The 22826-nt window shown below is 47.0% G+C and overlaps 1 protein-coding gene and 1 long non-coding RNA gene across 2 annotated transcripts in view; one reads left to right on the forward strand and one right to left on the reverse strand.

The window, feature by feature from the left end:
• Positions 1-22826, forward strand: part of LOC309519626 — a 61489-nt gene that overhangs the window by 14060 nt on the left and 24603 nt on the right. The gene's annotated exons all lie outside the window — the stretch shown is intronic.
• Positions 19717-22826, reverse strand: part of ZMIZ2 (zinc finger MIZ-type containing 2) — a 108647-nt gene continuing 105537 nt past the window's right edge. Inside the window, exon 19 of the mRNA XM_082200279.1 lies at positions 19717-21517. Coding sequence (XP_082056405.1) covers positions 21410-21517 — 108 coding nt within the window. The 3' untranslated portion in view covers positions 19717-21409. The remainder of the gene's footprint in view (positions 21518-22826) is intronic.

Consider the following 22826-nt stretch of genomic DNA (forward strand, 5'->3'; position numbering starts at 1 on the left):
TGGTTGTGGTAGACCTGTTAACCAAGATGGCCCACTTTATAGCCTGCTCACATGCGGTCACAGCGGAAGAAACCGCTAAATTGTTTGTGGAAAATGTGTTTAGGCTGCATGGCGCCCCCTTGAGGGTGGTTTCTGACCGAGGGAAACAATTTACTTCCAGGTTCTGGAGGAAGCTCATGAGCTTATTGCATGTAGAGGTGAATTTCTCAACTGCCCGTCATCCAGAAACCAACGCGCAGGCGGAAAGAGCTAATGGTGTCCTCCAGCAATATTTGAGGTGTTATGTGAATGACAGAGAGAATGATTGGGTGGAGAAGCTGGCGTTGGCAGAATTTGCCTACAACAATGCAGAGAACGTGTCCACGGGGATGAGCCCCTTTTTGGCTAATCACGGGTGTCATCCCCGAGCCTTCCCAGGGGGGGAAGGGGAGAACTGGAGCGTTCCAGCCGCAGAACAGTTCGTTGAAGAAATGGAAGCGATCCATCGCCAGCTCCAACTTAATTTAAACAGGGCGAAGGAGGAATATAAGAGGCAGGCAGACAAAACCAGAAGGGAAGGGGAAAGCATTAGGGTGGGGGACCAGGTGTGGCTGTCCACCCAAGGGTTACCATTCAAAGGAGGTTGTAAGAAGTTAAGACCCAAAAGGTTGGGCCCATTTGAAGTCACGCAACAGGTCAACCCAGTGGCTTTCAGACTCCGGTTACCGAACCACATGAAGTTGCACCCAGTGTTCCACAGGTCGTTGCTGTCACCGTATAAAGGGGACAGAGAGGGGAGGGTCAATAGGGGACCAGCTATGGAGGAAAAAGAACACAGCTACCATGTAGCGGAGATTCTCGATTCCAGGTGGAAGGGAGAGCAAGTAGAGTATTTGGTAATGTGGGAAGGGGAGCCGGAGTCGGAAAACACCTGGGTCAGGGCAGAGGATGTAGATGACGAGGTTTTGATTGAAACTTTTCATCAGAGATTCCCTCGTAAACCCCAGCCAGTGGCGAGGTTCCGGAGGGAATACTTCGCCACCACCGACGAAGAAGAAGAGTTGGAGGGGTTCTCTGATTCCGAGGCGGAGGAGGATTCAGCGAGCCGGAACGAAAACCGATGGAGGGAAATGTTCGAGACGTCTGAAGATGAAGAGGATTCTTTTCGGGGTTTCAGCTCCTCACCGCCCAGAGGAGAGAGTAGGGGCGGGGGAGAAGGGGGCCCTGGAGGGGAGGTGGATGTCAGGGAACTGACATCAGAGGAAAGGGAGTTGGTAGGGCTCCCAGAGACTGGGAGAGAGTCAGCAGCCAAAGCAGGGACAAGGAGGGGGGGAGCGAGGGGTCTCTGGAGGAGGATCTCAGTAATGCTGAGAGAGACGCAGCAGCCCAGGCAGGAAACAGCAGGGGAGAGAAAGGGGTGAGAGACACATCCAGCGAAAATAGCGGGGAGGTGTCAGAAGCAACTGCAGGGAGACCCATGCTTCGCCGGAAGCTGCCACGTCGTGAGTCCAGGAGACGCGTTTCCGTTAAGGAACTTCTTTGCTGGAAGCGCTTCCGCAGGCAGCCACTGTCAGACTCTACTAGTGACTAGAGCAGACATGTCTGAGGAGCTCTGTCACACACAGAGGTTTGTGGGGCCGCACAAACTCTGAAGGGGCACAATTTTAAGCACAAGCAGCTAATCATCCCCTGACACTAGGTTATGGGTGCAATAACTGAATATCTAGGTGCGTGTTTTTTTATAACAAGAATACAAAACTGAAAATGAATTAACTGCAGCTAAAATATTATATTCATTTTTTGTATGGTCTAGTCCTTCCCCTGCCCAACCCCCTAATATTCTTAAGAGGGTCTCTTCTCCAGTCTTCAGACAGTAGCTGGAAATGGGGAGGCAGAAAAAGGCCCTCCTTTCCTTCCACTCTGCAGTTTTTATTTGAAATCTTAGGCGCAGTACTGTGCCCAGAGCTCAGAAACTGCTTGCGCTAATGAAATCCCCTGTCGCAAAATGTGCCTAGAACAACGGGAGTTTCAAACATTGGTTTTGATACCTTGAAATATACCAGTGGCATTAATCTGATTATTTTAAATCTTAAACATACTCATTTGAAAGACATTCTTTGAACACATTCCTTTGAAATGTGGGGATTTCTTCCAAGTAAATGAACCAAGGATGGGGGTGTTAAATCTCTCAATGATTAGTGAAGTGCACCATTTGAAGGAATACGGTTATGGTGGGAATGAACCTGGAAAACATCACAATAACCAAGGGAGATTGGGAGCAATTCTCATAAGACAAACAGGCCAGAATAAATAGACACACAAATTGGACATGAGAAACGGGCTTTTGCGTTTGCATTCTCCCAGGACCCTCTGCCACTGACTTTAAGGGGCTTGTTATTGAGCAAAAGAACTCCAAAGGGAGGTTGCAAACTTTAAACCACTGATTTACAATTTATGAGGAAGTTCCATTTTATCACCTCTGGCTTGAATCAGTTTTTTAAACAATCACACTACACCAGTTAATTCTCTTACCAATTGAAGGATGTTTGTGTTATCACCAGCCCTGCTTTGTGAATGGCAACTGTTAAGTCTGTTAAGTCATTTCCCTCTAAACTCACATTTACAATTATCCCCCACCTGAAACTTAGGCTAACACTTAATTCATCTGAAGAAATGGACTGCAGTCTACAAAAAGCTTATTCTTTAATAAATTTGTTAGTTAAGTGCTACAAAGCTCTGTGGCTTTGTTTCAACAGACTTACATGGCTACCCCTCTGGACAAAGTTATTATAGTAAAGAATTACAGGATTGCGTCTGTATATCAACGGGGAACGGGTGGAGAGGGTGGCGGAATTCAGGTTTTTGGGAGTGACTATGGATCAGGGCATGACTTGGAGCGCAAATACCACTGCTCTGGTGAAGAAGGCCCAGCAGAGAATTTATTTCCTCAGACTTTTAAAAAAGAACAATCTGAGTGAGAGACTGCTGGTGTCCTTCTACCGAGGCTCCATAGAGAGCATACTTACATACTGTATTTGTGCTTGGTTTTCCAGTTGTACAGCCAGGGAGAGGAAGGTGCTCCAGAAGGTCATAACCACAGCCCAAAGGATTATTGGTCACCCTCTCCCACCTTTGGAAGAACTGTACGGTTCCCGTTGCCTTAGGAAAGCAAACAACATCCTGCAGGATCCATTTCACCCGGGATACAGTCTGTTTGCACTACTGCCTTCTGGCAGGAGGTATAGAAACATCAAGTCAAGGACAAATAGACTGAAAAACAGTTTCTATCCAAGAGCTGTGGCCTTTTTGAATGCTGTAAATCGATAGTGAGACCTGGGAGTTTGATGGGTGTGGGTGTGGGTGTGGTTGGAAGGTGGTTTGTTTGGTTGTTGCTGTTGTTTTGCTTTTGTTGTTTTTAAGGGATGGCATCCAATTTCGTTGCACTTGTGCAATGTTGCACTAGTGTAATGACAATAAAGAATCTATCTATCTATCTATCTATCTAACATGTACCCTGGTGATTCCTGGTTCTGCTCTTGATCTTGCTGTCATGCATTCCTATAAAATTCCAGCACACAGCTCCACTGTAGCATTCTACTCTAGTTTTCTTCTGGTTTAACCCCAATGCGTATTTCGTGCAGCAAATAATCTTATATCTCACCCATAGCTCCTTAATCCTAGGAAAGTGGGGTTTGAATTTGAGCCTGTCAGCTTTTAATACATTTCCATTTGCAAACAACAAATGACACTAGTTTACAATTCTACAGGGCCATGTAAATGTGCCTCTTGAATATTTTCCTGCAATTTTATTCCAGAATTTAAGCACTGCTAAAATACAGTATCGTAACATAGTCGGCTGTGGAGGCACTCCTATATACAGTTATATAGGAATAAGCCCATCAGAAGCAGAGGGCCTTACTTTTAAGTAAACATACTTAAGGCTGTATTTAAAGTCTCTCTAATTTTTTTATCATGCATCTTCATTACAGAAGCCAATTATCTCTGCATTACGTCCAAGCGGCAGTGAATCTGGCTTAGTGCAAGACAACCCAGATTTTCTAGCTATTGACCTTGTATCTTTTTACAACTTCTCGAAGCTGAGTTAGAACCTGTATTTGGGGGAAATGCAGTGGAAAGAGGTACCTGCGTTCCTTATGTTATGGCTAATTTAGAGCTGGAAGGAAAGAAGCCTGCCGTCTTATATTCTAATTTATTCATTTACCTTATTGCACATAATCCCCCCTTCCTCCAAGGAACTCGGGGCAATGTACAAAGCCAATCCTGTTCCAACTCTGTTAAAATGTTTTGTGAATGACAATTAATTACTGCATCCATCGTTGGGCAATATTTTTATTAAGACCAACCAAGTGTCACAAAGTGTAGCAAGTTTTTCGTTAGGCACGGTGTTCCTCAAAGCAGAGGGTGAGGGAGGGATGAGAAAAAATAATGGAGAATCCTCAGTGTAAAACCTAGTAGGTCTAGTGCCAGTGGTTAGATAGATAAGACACTGGCTGAGGGCAGGGGCATCTTACCCATAGAGGCTAGTGGTGCGGGGCGCCAGGGTGCCAAGTTCTGGAGGGCGCCAGGGAAGAGGTGGAGGTTGGATGCGGTGCCTCCTGGCATCAGCTCGCCGCCCTTGCCCGCCTCCGCCATGCCACGCCAAAGCAGTGCTGTGCCCAGAGTCTCCGTCTGCTGTGGCCACCACAGCACAAAGCGGCTAGCTGAGCTGGGATGTGCCGCGTCCAGCCCCCACCTCTTCCCTGCCGGAGGAGCCGCCCTACAGCCACTGCCTGCCTCCTCCAGCCCTGCCGGCAGCGCCGTCCTCCCTAAAAAAAGGTGGACAATTCTGGGAAATGGGGGGGGGCACCGAATATGCTTAAGACAGCCCTGGCTGAGGGTTCCGGGGGGGATTGGTGTGGATCTGCCTTGAGACTGAGGAGAAGATGACAGACAACTAGTGCCTCCCCCTCAACTGATTGTATGGAGGCAGGCAGGTGAGGGTTGGTTAAGGACAGACACAACTTGGTGGGGCAGTGACCCCATTCTCCCTAATGTCCCAGTCTCCACTGGGTCTCCCCATGATTCAGTTCCCTAACAGAAGAAATAGAGCACAATCACCTCTAGAAGTGGTTCTGTGAGCATAAATGTACAGTGGTACCTCGGGTTAAGTACTTAATTCATTCTGGAGGTCCGTACTTAACCTGAAACTGTTCTTAACTTGAAGCACCACTTAACTAATGGGGCCTCCTGCTGCCACTGCGCTGCCGGGGCATGATTTCTGTTCTCATCTTGAAGCAAAGTTCTTAACCTGAAGCACTATTTATGGTTTAGCGGAGTCTGTAACCTGAAGCACATGTAACCTGAAGCGTATGTAACCTGAGGTACCACTGTATAAAGACAGGAGAGCACATTGCACAATAAGATGCTACACAGAAGGTCTTAGTAGTCCTTTTTTTTTTAAAAAAAAGGTTTTATTTGTACTTTTAAGTTTTCATTTTATATGGTATTTTAGTTGCGTTTGTGGTGAGTTGCCCTGAGAATTTATGTTATAGGGCAGTGCTAGGAATTCAGTTAGTTCATTAATAACTAAGAAAGGCCATGGACTTCTGTCCATCTCCCTGCCAACCTGATCATCAGCCTTGAAAAGCCATGGCAGGCTGTATTTTGATCTGAACTGATAGCAGCACAATGACTGTGCATTCAGTGGGTGGGTGGAGAGAGCAGTGATGTTTGGTTCTGCATTTCCCTAGAGATAATCATGCAACAAGAATGAAATCAAGTTATTTTGTGGCTAGGAAGATGCTCGCTATCCCAAGGAGTTCAGAGCTGTGGCACATTAGTGCAAGCAGTAATAACGGCATTCTCCACCAACAGCGAATAGCTACTGCTATGGGATAGGAGCAATCACTGGGTTCGGTCAAGCTTCCAGAAGCCCCATATTTAATTAGCCTGACGTGGGAGATGTGTGAGAAACGCTAAAAGCCTTTCTCAGCAGTGTAGTGTCCTCTGGGCTAAGCAGCAAAAGTTAGTAGGCAGCTGTCCTTAGATAACACAGTGATGCAGTTGCAGCAGGAGCTGTGGGTGGGAAGACCCAGGGAAAGCATAGAAGAGGTTAGCAAGATGGCCACACAAAGAAATCAAGGCTCCGGTAAGCTGGATCTGGCCTTTAAGAGAGACTGAGAAAAGGAATCCAGAGCTTCCTCTTCACACATTTGGCTGCTTACAGGCTGCCTGGAGCATGTGTACCACTCCCCAGAGTGCCTTTTTGTTACCAGGCAGTTAAATGTAAATAGAAAGGGTCATAGCACAGAGACTGACCACATGCTAAGCAGGTTCATTTTTCAGCATGTCCAGCTAAAGTGGCAGGTCTTGTCTTTTTGGCATCTACTGAAGGCCTTCCTAAACAGCCTCAGCCCCGTATACCTGAAGGAGCATCTCCACCTCCATCGTTCTGCCCGGACACTGAGGTCCAGCGCCGAGGGCCTTCTGGCGGTTCCCTCACTACGAGAAGCCAAGTTACAGGGAACCAGGCAGAGGGCCTTCTCGGTAGTGGCGCCCGCCCTGTGGAACGCCCTCCCATCAGATGTCAAAGCGATAAACAACTACCTGACATTTAGGAGACATCTGAAGGCAGCCCTGTTCAGGGAAGTTTTTAATGTGTGACATTTTAATGTATTTTTAATCTTTGTTGGAAGCTGCCCAGAGTGGCTGGGGAAACCCAGCTAGATGGGCGAGGTACAAATAATAAATTATTATTATTATTATTATTATTATTATTATTATTATTATTATTATTATTATTATATTATTATTATTATTATTATTATTATTATTATTATGATTATTCCTCTTTCAACCAGCTTTTTAATGGTGCTTTTTACTGTTTTTATGATCTCATTTGAAAATATTAAGCAGCTTCTAAATGCTTTAAATAAACACACAAAGAAATAACTGTGGACACTGCACTTCGACCATTCCTTCTGCAAATAAAGAGCCTTTAAACCAATGATAGTCTGTGATTGAAGGAATGGGTTTCCTAAACCGAAAACTGACTGTGCAGGCATTTTTAAACTGCACCAAAATCCCCATTTCTCCTTAGCTAAAATGCATAAACTTTAGCCGTTGAGCAAATGCAAAACAAGAACACAGCTCTCTCCCTTATCAGTTTGACGGCAAGACTGGCCTTGACTTTACCAGTAGAACAGACACAGACATATCTTATGTTCTGACCACAAATGACGGGGAGACCCAAGTCTGGGACTAACGCCAGAGCATGTTCTCGGAAGTAGTGACCTTTTGCTCCAAGATAGGAGTAGGAACAGGAATATCCTTTTATGGTCAGGAGTGCAGGAAGGAAATCCCTTTTATGGTTGAGAGTACCAGAGCAGGAACATATGTGCATACATAGGCTGACGTGGTTGGAAGGAGGGAGAGGGTGCCTGGAGGATATAAATAGTGCATGAAACTTGTCATTTCTTTGGACTTGCTGTGGACTAATCATGCAAGTGCCTTCTGCTATCCGGAGAGCAGAATAAACTCTTTCTTTGAACCAACTCGGTGTCATTTTGACTTCCTTCCTCCTGTCCCGGAGCAACGCAGACCCAATCAGTGAACTCCAATAAGGCTACATGATGTCTTCTCCAAAGAAAAGGGAGCCTGCAAAAATAGTCCAGAACACAATCTGCCTTTGAAAAATTCAGGAAAGAGGAAGTTGTTTGGCATTTCATTTGTCACGGTGGCCAGTCCGATGCTTCCGGGAAGTCCGCAAGCAGGGCATAAGGCTGACTGCCCTTCGCTGCGGTTCCCCTGCCCCCAAGCAGCTGATATTCAAGTCTCATAGGAGCACAGAAAGATGCCTTACACCAAGTCAGTCCATTGGTCTGTTTAGCTCGTATTGCCTACGCCAGGCATCCCCAAACCCGGCCCTCCAGCTGTTTTGGGACTACAACTCCCATCATCCCTGACCACTGGTCCTGTTAGCTAGGGTTGATGGGAGTTGTAGTCCCAAAACAGCTGGAGGGCCAAGTTTGGGAAAGCCTGGCTTACACTGACTGGCAGCAGCTGTCCAGGATTTCAGAGAGGAGTTCTTCTGGTCCCTCCCTGCAGAAAACACAACAGCCGAAGTGATTTTTATTATTATTAAAGCATAGTAACACTACAGACTCTGCAGCAGGAAAGGAGCTAATCCAGTCCCAGGATTTTCGGAAACCAAAGGGTTGGCAAGGAGGAGCCCACACTAGGAGAAAGGACTGAGCTTTGCAAGGCCCAGAACAGTGACAAGGAGTTCAAGACTGCATAGGACTGAGAAGTTGTTCCAAAAAGTTTCCACTCCCAGCTGCCAAGTTCTAAAGCTGAGGCAGAGGGCAGCCTGGAATACAGGCGAGAACCTCAATTCCTGTAGGAATGTCTAGGTTGTAAGCTGGTACTATGTCTAGGTGGCTGTGTCTCTGCCCTTCTCCAGAGGCGGCTGCTTGTCTTGGGAGAGAGTGCACACCTTTTAAAGCTTCTCTGGTGAAAATAAGGACATCCTATTCTACATCAGGAGACTTCTCCTTCATTTGATCTTGCCACACACATATGCATTATATACACGCATAAATTGGCCACCTTGAGCCAATTACAAATGTCTGCCAATTCTACCTCACAGTATTGTCGTAAAGAAAAAATGTGTGAGGGAAGGGATTGTGTATGGCTTCCACAGATAAATGGAAGGAAATAAAACTTTAGTGATAAGCTGCCATAAGTCCCTGTCAAGGGAAAAAGTGGGACATAATATAATAGTAGTAATAATAATAATAATAATAATAATAATAATAATAATAATAATAATAATTTATTTATACCCCACCCATCTTCTGGCTGGGTCCCCCCACCCCACTCTGGCCGGCTTCCAACAAAACACTAAAATACTATAACCTATTAAACTTTAAAAGCTTCCCTAAACAGGGCTGCCTTTAGATGTCTTCTAAAAGTTTGGTAGTTATTTTTCTCTTTGACATCTGGTGGGAGGGTGTTCCACAGGGAAGGCGCCACTACCGAGAAGGCCCTCTGCCTGGTTCCCTGTAACTTGGCTTCTCGCAGTGAGGGAACTGCCAGAAGGCCCTCGGCGCTGGACCTCAGTGTCCGGGCAGAACGATGGAGGTGGAGACGCTCCTTCAGGTATACTTGGTTCCTTGGTACCTTGGTTCTCAGACTTAATCTGTTCTGAAAGTCTGTTCCAAAACCAAAGCGTTCCAAAACAAAGGCGTGCTTTCCCATAGAAAGTAATGAAAAATGGATTAATCCTTTCCAATGATAAAAAACAACTCCTAAAATAGAAATTTAACATGAATTTTACTATCTAATGAGACCATTGATCCATAAAATGAAAGCAATAATCAATGTACTGTACTGTAAAGGTAAAGGTACCTCTGCCTATACGGGTCAGTTGTGTCCGACTCTAGGGTTGTGCGCCCATCTCACTTAAGAGGCCGGGGGCCAGCGCTGTCCGGAGACACGTCCGGGTCACGTGGCCAGTGTGACGAAGCTGCTCTGGCGAGCCAGTGCAGCACACAGAAACGCCGTTTACCTTCCCGCTATAAAGCGGTACCTATTTATCTACAGCGGGTGGCGCTGTGGGTAAAACCTCAGCGCCTAGGACTTGCCAATCGCATGGTTGGCGGTTCGAATCCCTGCGGCGGGGTGAGCTCCCGTCGTTCAGTCCCAGCTCCTGCCCACCTAGCAGTTCGAAAGCACTCTTAAGTGCAAGTAGATAAATAGGTACCGCTTTATAGCGGGAAGATAAACGGCGTTTCTGTGTGCTGCGCTGGTGCCGGTTCGCCAGAGCAGCTTCGTCACGCTGGCCACGTGACCCGGAAGTGTCTGCGGACAGCGCTGGCTCCCGGCCTCTAGAGTGAGATGAGCGCACAACCCTAGAGTCTGTCAAGACTGGCCCATACGGGCAGGGGTACCTTTACCTTTATTTATCTACTTGCACTTAGGGGTGCTTTCGAACTGCTAGGTGGGCAGGAGCTGGGACCAAAAGACGGGAGCTCACCCCACCACGGGGATTCGAACCGCCGACCATGCGATCGGCAAGTCCTAGGCACTGAGGTTTGACCCACAGCGCCACCCGCGTCCCTCTAACTGTACTGTACTCTACTATAAAATCAATAAAACAGTATTGATGATTTTTAAAAAATGAAAATGTGATTTTTTTCTTACTTGCACTGATGATAGTCATTGTTTGGATGGGGGGGGTGTCAGGGTCCTCTTCCAGATTCACGATCAGTGACTCCTCTCCTGCCATCCCTTCCCTTGCTTTTTTTACACCACTGCCACCTACACCACTGCTACCTGGTTCACACTCACCGGATCTTTTCCTTACCGATTACCAATCCCCCTCCCCAAATTGAGACTTTCTGCCCCACAGAAGGGGAAGGATCAGTAACGGCATTGGAGGCAGATGTGTTTGGAAGCAGAAAAAGGCTTCCATCTATTCCAGCCTTCTCCTCCCATGCCTCCTTGTCTGTCTCCAGAGTCTGTGATCCCAAGTCTGAGTCAAAAAGTGCTGAGGGAGTCGAGACAGGTCCTTTCCCCAGCCCTACCTAGCAATGGGGCTTTCTGCATGAGTTCTGTTGTTGAGCTAGCTATGACTCTTCCCTTCAGTTAAGTTGTTTTACACTTCCTGGGTATTTACTGGGAAGGATTCCATTGTTCGGATATAACTGGGGCACCATTTCACTGCACCCAGATGTGGTCACTACACAATACAAGCACCACCGAGGTGAACACAGCCCTTTGGTGCTTCCACTGATGCTTTTTGTGCTGATGTCGCAAGCCGCAGCTGTGAGCTCTACCCGTGGTGGATTTTTCCGCAGGAGTCGAGTATAATCCCCAGGGATTAGACCTGGCTGAAGTGGGAAGGGCATATGGCCCCCACCTGTTCCCTCAAGTCTCTCTCTCCCCCCTTTCCCAAACAGAAGCACCAGCCCTGTACCTGTCACTTTAAGCTGAGTTGTAGCCATCTGTTCCCTGGAGGAGCGCTTGTCACTGCAGCCAGGCATGCAAAGCAGCCCCGGTATGTGATGTGTGAGCTTCTGATTTAATCCACCCAGCAGCTGCCAAGATTTTATGATGTTCCTGACTGGTAGACAACTGAATTGCCAGGCCGAGACTCTTGTCAGCAGGATCCCTGGTGGATTCCTTTCAGACGGAGCCATGCAAGGAACTCTGTGGCGTTCTGCCCTCCCCAACTTATCCAGGATTCCTTGAGGACTTTTGGCTTGCTGTATCTTGCTCCAGGGAAACAGGCAATCGAAAAAGGGGTGTTCCTGGAAGGAAGAGGTAGCAGATACGAGCTACTAGAGGTGGAACCGTTTAATCAATTATCAGAATGTGCATTATGATAATGTGAGGTTAGAAAGGTATTTATGTATTATATATGAATATTACCTTTTTATATATGTTTTAGGGTATTAAGGGATGCTATGAATCTTTTTTGATATATTTTCTCCTCTCCTTTTTCAAATGGGCCTCTTGTAGATCTATTTTCTTTATGTATCCTGTTATTTAGGTTTGGCTACCTATATCCCCGGGACACGGGTGGCGCTGTGGGTAAAACCTCAGCGCCTAGGACTTGCCGATTGCATGGTCGGCGGTTTGAATCCCCGCGGCGGGGTGCGCTCCTGTCGTTCGGTCCCAGCGGCTGCCAACCTAGCAGTTCGAAAGCACCTCTGGGTGCAAGTAGATAAATAGGGACTGCTTACCAGCGGGAAGGTAAACGGCGTTTCCGTGTGCTGCGCTGGTGCTGGCTTGCCAGATGCAGCTTGTCACGCTGGCCACGTGACCCGGAAGTGTCTGCGGACAGCGCTGGCTCCCGGCCTATAGAGTGAGATGAGCGCACAACCCTAGAGTCTGGCAAGACTGGCCCGAAAGGGCAGGGGTACCTTTACCTTTACCTATATCCCCATTGTCTCTATATGTCAGTATAATTCTGGAACAACCAGACTTCCTTTTGTTCTTTGTATTTTATAACTAGAGGGGGGTCTTGTCATCTGAGCAGCCCAGGACCTCCATACACATTGCATAGCCTTGCATCCTGGGAAGGTCATTTTGGTGCTGCTAATGCAGCAGTTTGACTTCACCCCCAGAGGCGCACTCCATTGTCTCTCGAGACAGATGGATGACAACAACATAAATAACATATATATTGTGACACGCCACCCCAATCTCTGAGCATTCCTGGGGTGAGATTCCTGAGGTTCCAGGCCCTTAGCAAGGTTCATGTTTCTTTTCGGAATGAGGCACAGAGGAGACTGTGGTGTCTTTATGATAGAAGGTTTATTTACACATATTTACAACCTGAGCCTACAGTGGAGGGGTGCACAGCATTAACAGACCCAAAAGGTCTTTTTTCTCCCATAGCTGCAGCCCTGAATTAAAACAGAAGTCAAACATTGCTCTGACTCTCTCTCCAGCTTGCTGCTTTTCTTCACTTCTCTGCAAAACTCCATTCTTGCCTTTGTCTTTTTCTAACTACCAGCCCCTCTTGCTGATAGCAGGGTGGCTATACAAAATCTAACTTTCATTTCTGTTTGTGCCTGCATACATTTTTGGGTCGATATACTGCTTAATTCCAATTGGTACATGCTCTGTAGCTTCTTGCTGAAATCCTGGAACATTGGGGTGGCAGGGTTAGGCTGTATGCCTGAGCCCACTTCTAATTCCTGGATCCAGCATGGATTCAATTCCTGGAATAGCTAGGCTAGATTCCTCGTGAAGTAATGACCTTTCTAAGTAGGGGCCATTAAGGTAACAAAGGAAATGGCTCCGTGCCAGATAGTGTCAACTCACTGGTAGTTAGAAAGACAAAAGTCAGAGTTTAGCAATGGGAATTGTGTGTGCAAGCTGGAAGCTAGAAGCAGGGCTGCAGGGCTTGGCAGCTGGGAGACAGAGCCACACCTGATTTCTATGGGAAAAGAAAGGCCCTCTTGGGGTGTTATTGCTGCTCATTGCTTGTACACACTGTATTTTCCCATCTATTTTTTTTTTTGGGGGGGGTTCGATTTAAGAAAATAGGGGAAGATCTATCCGTGTATAAGATGCCCCCAAATTTTGAACATTATTTTTTAGGGGAAAAACCTAGACTTATACACGGAAAAATACAGTATGTGTATATAAACTATATATCATACAAACACCACAGTGTCGTCTGCTGTCTCTCATTCCAGGGAAACACTAACTCTGGCTAAGTGCCCAGAACCCCTGGAATCTTGCACCGCTGAGTGATTGAGGTGGCAAGCAACAGTATGTTCTGGGTTTTTTAATGCTTTTGTTGCACAAAAGTGTAAAAGGAGCCCTCCAGACGGCAATAATACAGTAACACTAGGGAAGCAAAACGATGTGTGGATGGTCCAGTATAAATCCTCCACAGATGGACCATTATTGCATGCTGCAGAATACACTTGCAAAAAATCTGATCAGCCTGGAGGTACTCATCTTTTGGATGCTTCTAATCTTAACTAGCTACCCGAGGCCTGAATGAACCGAACCGAACCTATGTTTTCTCCCCTCTGCCAATTGAATGTCATTGAACTGAATTGTGAGTGGAGAGAGGAATTTTCTATCATTCTCCAGGCTAGGCAGCTGATAGGATTCTCCATTGTCTGTAGGAAGCTGCTGGATGCTGAGACTATGAGAAAACAATCTCTTAGTTAGGCAGTGACTCATGCTCTGAGGTGTGTGTGTGTTTATAGTGAATGACCTAGATCTGTTCTTTTTCCAGGCAGGCAGGGAGGGAGGAATGAACCAGAACATAGCAATGGAAGGTAGAAATGGCCTAGCAGATGCTGTAAAGGCCCAGGCAGTGCTTAGTTGTCAAGGGGGGAGATGGTGTGGTTGTGTGCTTCATAAGGTCCACAATATGCAGCACTGCAGTGAAACTATTGTGTCATTCACACAGGGTGCTTTTGCGTGTGTGGTGATGAGGCAAGGCAATTTAGGGGCTCCCTTCCTTTGATGCTTATATATATTACTGTACAGTGGTACCTCGGGTTAAGTACTTAATTCATTCCGGAGGTCCGTTCTTAACCTGAAACTGTTCTTAACCTGAACCACCGCTTTAGCTAATGGGGCCTCCTGCTGCCGCCGTGCCGCCGGAGCACGATTTCTGTTCTCATCCTGAAGCAAAGTTCTTAACCCGAGGTACTTTTTCTGGGTTAGCAGAGTCTGTAACCTGAAGCGTATGTAACCCGAGGTACCACTATACTTCACTTACTTCAGAATGGGGCATCCCAGTCCTGCTGCCCTTGAGGGTTCTTCTGCTCATTGTGTTGAATGGGCTCTGTTGGCACCTGTGTGTGGATGTCATGAAGAATTTGTGGGTTGTTTTTAGTAACTGCAAAGGCCAGGATCCGTAGCACCATGAAAGTAAGAGTGTGAAAACACACTTCCAGGGAATAACTGCCAAGCCCCTGCCTCCACCCCAGACTGTAATTTATTCTGGATTATTGGTCTGTGGCAAGGGGGCCAACTTGAATAAACTATTGTTGGGCCCCAGGTAAGCCCTGCCCCACATAATCAATCACAAGATGCAGTGCGTGCACACACCATTTGAATGATAATGACCATCATCTTTGGGGGGCCCCCAACCCCCTCTAATATTTTATTGGGGTGGATGAATGGACCTTGGCCCCTAGGAGTTGCTTCCTATGGTCTGAGGGATATTGTGTGTTCCTGGATATCAAATGCATCACTGGTGCTATGGGTAAGGAACTACCTGATGTTTTGATAATGTTCATAACTGGATGAGAAACCCATGTTGAAGGTCATTGCAGGCTGCAGAGAAGGTCTACCATTTACAAAAATGCAAGGCTAAAGAAGGGGGCCTTACTCTAAAACAATACCCGCTGGATTATATAATATAATGGACCTGGCATGATAGTAACTGGCGTAAATTTGGCAAGCCCTGGAACAAAGGGCAGATGAGATTCTCAGTGGTTACCTGATCTGCACATGGGAGCCCTGGGAGCTGAGCTGAGTGATCAACCAATTGGCCTCTCATATCTTTCTTTTTTTCTTCTGCATGGACTGCGAAGACAAGAAAGTGCGGAAGGGCAAAGGTCTCTGGGGAGCTGATGATAGCAAGTGAGGAGCTGCTAATGGGGTTAAAGGAGGCAGAACATCCAGAATCTTCAAGGTACCTTAATGCTGGCCGCAGTACTTCTGAAGCATCACTACTGATGGAACAAGTAGAAATTCAGCTGGTCATTTTTATGTCCTTATCTATTTGTTTAGTGCGGGATGTGGGTGGCACTGTGGGTTAAACCACAGAGCGTAGGACTTGCCAATCAGAAGGTCAGCGGTTCGAATCTCCGCGATGGGGTGAGTTCCTCTTGCTCGGTCCCTGCTCCTGCCAACCTAGTTCGAAAGCACGTCAAAGTGCAAGTAGATAAATAGGTACCACTCTGGCGGGAAGGTAAACTGCATTTCCGTGTGCTGCTGTGGTTCGCCAGAAGCGGCTTAGTTATGCTGGCCACATGACCGGAAGCTGCATGCTGACTCCCTCGGCCAATAAAGCGAGATGAGCGCCGCAACCCCAGAGTCGACCACAACTGGACCTAATGGTCAGGGGTCCCTTTACTTATTTGTTTAGTAATTTTTATCACACTCAGCATTAATTCCTTCTATATCTCTAGAGACGGGTCAGGAAGACTGGCAACTCAGTTCTATAACAACTGTTCTTAACCCTCGCATTTATATTTTTGGCATGCATTCCTTCCCCTAGCACTCCAGAACTTTTCATGAGACATCAGTAGACTGGATAGCTAAATCTTTTAGTCCCTAGGATACACAGCTACCTGGCCCAGGTGATGCCATGTGATCCACTGTGCAGTCTCCAGGCTTGTTCATATGTTGTTCTGCAGACTCCAGGAGTGCCCTGCCCCGCCCCATCAAATGCAAGGCACAATTTGATTAGCAATGCCCATCAACTTTGGGGTGGCCAAAGGGACCTGGGCTTCTAGGAGTTGGCGCCTATGCTGAGAAAGTTGATCTTTTGTGAATTTTGATACAAACCAACCTGATCCACACCTCTTGAATGAATCTGCAGTTTAGAACCGTTCGTCTTTTGGATTTTTACATCTCAGAATTTTATGAGGCAGTTCAAGCTAAAAAAAGAAAAGTATCAATTGCTTTTAGCAATGAGTACTTTGGGGTAAATTATATTTAGAAATGAATTATCCTATGAGAAAATATGTTCAAAGGTATGTATTTAAATGCAGCTTTTCATGGTTGTTTTTTTTTTAAAAAAAAATATTATTGCAGATTAATGTAAAAATGAGAAGTTAACTGAAGAAATGTGAAAGTGGTATGGCCTGGGAAAATTGATCTGTCTATCCCCACTAGACTCCAATTCTACCCCTTACCTGTAAAAAGCTCGATTTTAAACAATTGATATTCAGCTGTTTTAGTCTTTAGTGACTTCACCATCTTATTCAAAACACTCTTCTGGTACTTAGTCTCCTCTGCAGATTCTGAGCCTTTTTGATAGGCAAGATTAATGCTCCCCTTGGCTCAGCTAGCCTCAGCAGGTGGGGGAAATGGCCTTTGCTTCAGATGCCTTTCAAGTTTCTCTTGCCATCTGACATTCCAGCAGATTGTCGAACTTCTTCCCCCTGTGCTGTTCTCCTCCATCTCCTAGTTTCTCTTCATTTACTCTGGAAATCAACTGATACAGATTTCTGAATTCCGATTTCAACCCAGCTCCCTTTTAGTTAGGAGACCTGGGTACATTTTCTTATACTCTCCTCCCCCCCCCCCGGTCACAATCCCTAGGACAGGGGTCTGCAACCCACGGCTCTGGAGCCGCATGTGGCTCTTTTACACCTTTGCTGCGGCTCCGGGGCGGATACTAGCGAGGGGAGGAGGCGCATTGTGCGCCCGACACTCCCCACTGTGACGGGCGCTGTACTGGCTGTGACGTCGCATGGGGGCGGTGCATGCATTAGTCACACACCGTCCTGACGTCACCTTCCCACCCGCTGTCAGATCGCGGCTCTGGAGATATATTTGTTTTAAATGTCGCAATGGTTTTGCGGCTCCCAGCTTTTTTTTCTTTGGAAACGGGTCCAAGTGGCTCTTTTTGTCTTAAAGGTTGCAGACCCCTGCCCTAGGAGATAGGAAGCAGTCATATACTAGGTGAGGTTACTGGTCCATCAAGCCCAGTATTGTCTGACTGGCAGTAACTCTCCAGCATCTCAGGCAGAGAAGAGTCTTTCTCATCACCTGGTACCCAACCTGCTTAACCAGAGATTCCAGGAACCTTCTGCATAAAAAGCAGCTGCTCTAACCCTGAGCTTTCAGGACCAGTTTTGACCATTGCCACAAACACTAGGGAACATCTTGAAGTTGTTGCAGTCTAATGGTATGCCCTTGTATCAAATCAGGCCGTCTTGTCGAAAGCTGTTCCCGAGACAGTGAAATTTACCGGGTAGTGGAAATTCAGAAGGCACAAGAAAAGGTTACAGTGTTGGGTGGGGGAGGGGAATTGTTTATAGAAAAGACAAGTAAGAGGCGACATGATGACGTTTATAAAGTTATTCATGCCATGGAGAAAGTTGACAGAGCCTTTTTCTCTCTCTCTCCTCTCATAGCACTAGAACTCATGGGCATACAACTGAATGTTGGAAGATTCAGTACAAGTACATCTTCATGTAGTGCTTAGCTGTGCTATGGAACATGCCCAGGAGACAGTGATGACCGCCAACTTGGATGCCTTTAAAAGATGATTAGCAAATCCATGGCGGAGGCGGCTATCAATGACTACAGCAACAATGGCTTTCCTCCGCCGCTGCAGTTGGGGGGGCTGCTTCTGAATACAGTGGTACCTCAGGTTAAGTACATAATTCGTTTCAGAGGTCCGTGAGAACGGAACTCGTGATCCAGTGGCGCAGCAGCAGCAGCAGCAGGAGGCCCCATTAGCTAAAGTGGTGCTTCAGGTCAAGAACAGTTTCAGGTTGTTCTTAACCTGAAGCACCACTTTAGCTAATGGGGCCTCCTGCTGCCGCCGCGCCGCTGGAGCAAGAGTTCTGTTCTCATCCTGAAGCAAAGTTCTTAACCTGAAGCACTATTTCTGGGTTAGCGGAGTCAGTAACCTGAAGTGCATGTAACCCGAGGTACCACTGTACCAGTTGCTGGAAACCACAAGAGGGGAAGAGTGTGCTCTTGTGCTCAAATTCTGCTTGCTGGTTTCCCACAGGCACCTGGTTGGCCACTGTGGGCGAGATGAGCCTTTGGCCTGATCCTGCAGGCTCTTGCGTTCTCATGTTCCCTGGTTTGCAAGGCAGAATGGCTCTCTCTTACGTGCATACAGACCACATAGGAAGATGTCCTACACCGTCTCAAGATATTTGCTCACCAAGCCGTGTGCTACCTGCTATTAAGTGGACATGGCTCTCCAGCAACAGGTGATGGGGCCTTTAACTTTTAATTGGGAGATGGGTGGAATTGTACTTTCAAAACATGTTGCCCTGCCAGGAGAGTCAGAAACAGCCCTGACTGCTAAGCATCACCTTCACAATTCTTCTTCTTATCCTATGTTTTAAAAACAGTTCTAAGAGAACGTTCTTTCTCCTGGGCAGATCTAGGAGCCCAACTAATCAGTAGCAGCTTTATTGCTTGGAATGGCCAGGATAAGAGTCTAAGGTTCTAAACTGTTCCCGTGGGTAAGAGAGTGTTAGGCAGGGCCTGCTGGATGTTGCTGAACTTGTGTTTGCTGCAGTTGATGAGGGGACCACAGGCTCTCCAGCCCTGGTGCAAGAGGTACCTCAGGTCTCACTCGAAGAGGGTGAAGTTCCTCATATCAGTTTTGGAAAGGGATATTTCTTCTTTCTGGTTGCACCCTTGCGATATTTACACCAGTGTTCTCTGAAGACCCTCCAGGTCTTGCTGGACTCCAACTCCCATCAGCCCCAGCCAGAATGACCAATGGCCAAGGATGCTGGGAGCTGGAGTCAAACATCTGGCGGACTTCCACTTGGAGAAGGCTACTTTTTACTCATTTATCCCTTATTATTTTGGTCAACTTTGTTACTTATAAAGTAGCACTCTGTGTGCTGGCAGCTAAGAAGATCAGGAGGAAGGAACTAGACAAAATAGCGGTCATCTGCAAAGGGGATTCAGATATTTAATTTGGCACATCTTACCTGATAATCTTCTGCCATTCTATTCTATTTAATGCGACAAATAATTTTAGTAGCCGTGACCGTGGTTTTATTGTATGTCTGTGCCCGATGATTTTTATGGTTATTTTTTGTTGTTGTTGTTGTTCTCCTTCTGAATGATGCTATGGCCTATGGCTAGTGCAATAAAAAGTTTAATTGGAATTGGAATTATTTCGGTTTCTGACCTAGCTCCAAATTGTCTTCCCCCATTCTCCTCTGCCGAGTTATATGTGTGCAATGTCATATTTAGGGGCTCCCACAATCCTCTCTGCCGGTCAACTTTTAAACTGATAGGTTGTCTCCATCCATGCAGATTATCACAGCTATGTTCTAATTACAATCGCTGCTCCCAATCACTGTGTCTTCTAGGACGTCTCTGCTGATTGTAAGCTAGATAGCTTGGACAGTTAAGCTGGAAAGGGAAAAAGGGCACCCTCATGAGCCTCCCCAAGTTCTGAGCAAGGACCTACTGTTTCCCCACATTCACCCTTGATCTTGCAATAGGTACATTTTAAAACCAACAGCACACAAACTATTTGGTGAGCCCCACCAAAAAGAATCCTTTAATATATAGCAATAATGAAACAAGATACACAAAACTCAACAGAGCTGTCAGCACTTGGACACAGGGACTCCCTGGCTCAGGAAACCCGGCCACAAACAATGGTTTGATTCTTCCACAGGTAAGGTAACCTTTGGGACCTCTTTGACACCATCCCAAATGCAACCTAAACTGAAGTGGGCTCCTGAGTGGGATGGAGGGGGAATGGCAGGTCAACACACACATTGGTTTTTTTTGGGTGGGTGGGTAGGGACTGACTTCGCTGCACTTATTTCTGGGGCTCGGGATTAAAATGAGTTAATTCTCAGCATCCAGATCCTACTTTGGTGGGACGCACACATGTCAGATGCAAGGGCCGGACCCCAGCTATGGCTAAATGCATCAAGTCTCTGAATAGTGCACACAGCCCCATGTGGAATGGTCTATATTACAATCTAGGAAGCTTATGCACATTTATACAGAGGACTTTTGCCCCAAGGCTGGGAAGCCCCGGAGACTATACAACAGAGTGATGCGGCTTGCTTTTAAATAGTTCCTCCCCTCCCTTCCCCATTTTCCTCCCACCCTCACTTTTGTTTCCTTTAGTGTTTCTACATTATTTACATTGTTGTGCTTGTAGACGGATCCATTGACAGATGGAGGCAAGTCTGTCAGGTGGTGCCCTGGGAACTGTCTTTTTTTCTTTCCACCAGAGACGCCTTTCCTTGCTGCTGTAGTCCGCGGGGAGAAGCAATGGGGGGGAGGGAAAAAGTTTTCCAGCTCAAGTTCTTGTGGGTCTGTTGGACAGGAACGGAGCATGGGGAGTGTGGACAGGTTTCTGATCCCGATTCATTTGGACACATCTATGAGGCTGGGAGCCGTAAAAGAGAAAAACCGCTGCTATGCCCCATCCGAGGAGTTTGGGCAAGCACAGCTGGCTCCGGAGGACCTCCAGGTTCAAGAACATGCAAGAGCAAGCAAGCTCCATCTTCTTCCAGACACCGTCACTCTCTGTCCTTTCTTACTGGAGCTTGTGGCTTAAGAATGCTCGGGAAATGTATAAACAAGGAGGAGCCAGTTTCATCCTACAGTGTCACATGTTACAGGTGGACCTGCGTACCCCAAAACTAAGATCCAGAATGATGTGCCCGAGGAGGGGAAGGTTATTGACTGTGCTAACATTTCAGGGGAAACCCTGTGGCTCCATTTCCTCCTTCCCTGGCTGTGGGTTTTCTAGGCTGTCTCGGGGGGCAGATCGGCTGAACTGCTACAGCTGCCATGTGGATAACCTTGCCGTGGTGTGAGCATCTTGTTAACAACTAAGTCTTCAAGGAACAGCGCCCCCTCCCCAACTCTCCTTTGGGAATGAAGGGTTCCCAGTATGGCTAAAGCAAGCTGCTCTGCTGTCCACTGGAGCCCTTCTGGAGGGTAGAGACAATTCTGACAAAACTGGATTACTGCCTGGCCAAAGTTTCTCGGGCTGCCTTAGTACGGTTCTGACTCGCTGGCAGGTTTCTGTGGGCACTGCCACTTTACCAAGGCAATGCCCCTCTCTCGATGGGAGCCTGGGAAGCTATGGGATGCATTATGTGAGTGTCGATGTGTGTGTGTGTGCTTGTGTATGTGGTGTGCAGGTGTGTGTAGGTGGTGTTTGGAGCTTGGTGACTGTGTTCCTTAAAGGGTGACTTCAGTTGTTCTCAAACAAAGAAAGCAGGTCATCGTTGCTGTTATTGGGGAGATCAGGGGGTCCTAAGTAGGACAGCAGCTCATCTGGGTTCGTCAGCTCAGGAAGAAGCTGAAGGCGAAACAGAAAGAACAGGGTTAACTCGTCATCACCTCTTCCGCCTCCCCTCCTGAAATTCCTTCATGGGCTTCCCTGGATGGGTGGCCATTGATCCTGAGCAAACTTCTTGTCACTCCCTGTGATCATGCTCATCCAGCTCCACCACCCTCATCCTGCTCCCTCAAACGACTCCACCAATTTCTCCTTGCTGCCCCATATGCATGGAACTGCCTCCTGGAACGTCGCCATGCAACCACCTCCCTTATTTCCTTCAATTCCTCCCCAAAACATGCCTTTTCCGGGAAGTCTTTTGGATGGTTCATCTAGCCCTTACTGAAAACAAAAGCCAAATATGTGTAACTGAAGTTGTCGCTATTCTTTTCCTGTCTATCCTGGCCTCCATTTCCGCCCTGCCACTGTTGTTTCCCTGTCTCTATTTTTAGATTGTAAGCCCCCTGGGGCAGGGATTTGTCATTTCTGTCCTTTATAAAGAGCCACATGGGCAGATGGCGCTATATAAATAAGCAACTTCTGCGCTTTTGAGCTGAACAGCAGTGCAATGAGCATCCAGAGTAGGACCTGGACTTCAGAATCAAAAACACGCCCAGAAGATTCTTCAGGGGAGAGGATAGGTAAAGCTCTTGCAAGGTGCAAGGAGGCGTTCTGCATGATGCACCATGGAAATATTTTTTGATCACTCACAGAATGAAGGTTCCCTCCTAAAAGTCAAGTCAAGGTCTGATCATTGGAAGGGAAACACTCTCTTTCCTTGATTAAAGCATTTCCCCATGAATTCCTGGACACAGAAAATTGGTCACCTGTGAGTTCCAGTGACTGATACTCAAAGACCTACTGCCTCTGATGCCAGAGGTACTACACAGCCATCGTGGCTGATGGTGATCTGAAATCCTAGAGATTTGCTGCTGGCCAGTGTTGACAATAGATGGACTAAAGATGGGGCTCAGTACTGGGCAGCTTCCTATGCTCCAGATAGGAATCAGGGGAAGTGCTGCACCTTGACTGCAAACAAAGTAGGCATGAGGCAGACGAAGACGAATGAAGCCACCTGCCTGAAGGGAGCTGAGCACCACCAGGGAAGCTTCGCACCAAAAACGGACCAGCAAACCAAGAGCCAAGCTAGGAACAAGGCCCAGGGCCAAGGAGTTCCACCAGCTGCAGTTGATGCATCTAGCTGAACAAGGCGGAAGGAGCCATGCCTGCCTCCTTCCTTCCCCAAAGGACTGACAGAACCAGCTGCCTTGTCTCCTGTGGGTTTAGCGTCCCAGTTCTTAGATTCCCTGAATAGCCTGACAGTGAAATG

Source organism: Podarcis vaucheri (genome assembly GCF_965113315.1).
Source record: "Podarcis vaucheri genome assembly, chromosome: 15".
Lineage (NCBI taxonomy): Eukaryota > Metazoa > Chordata > Lepidosauria > Squamata > Lacertidae > Podarcis > Podarcis vaucheri.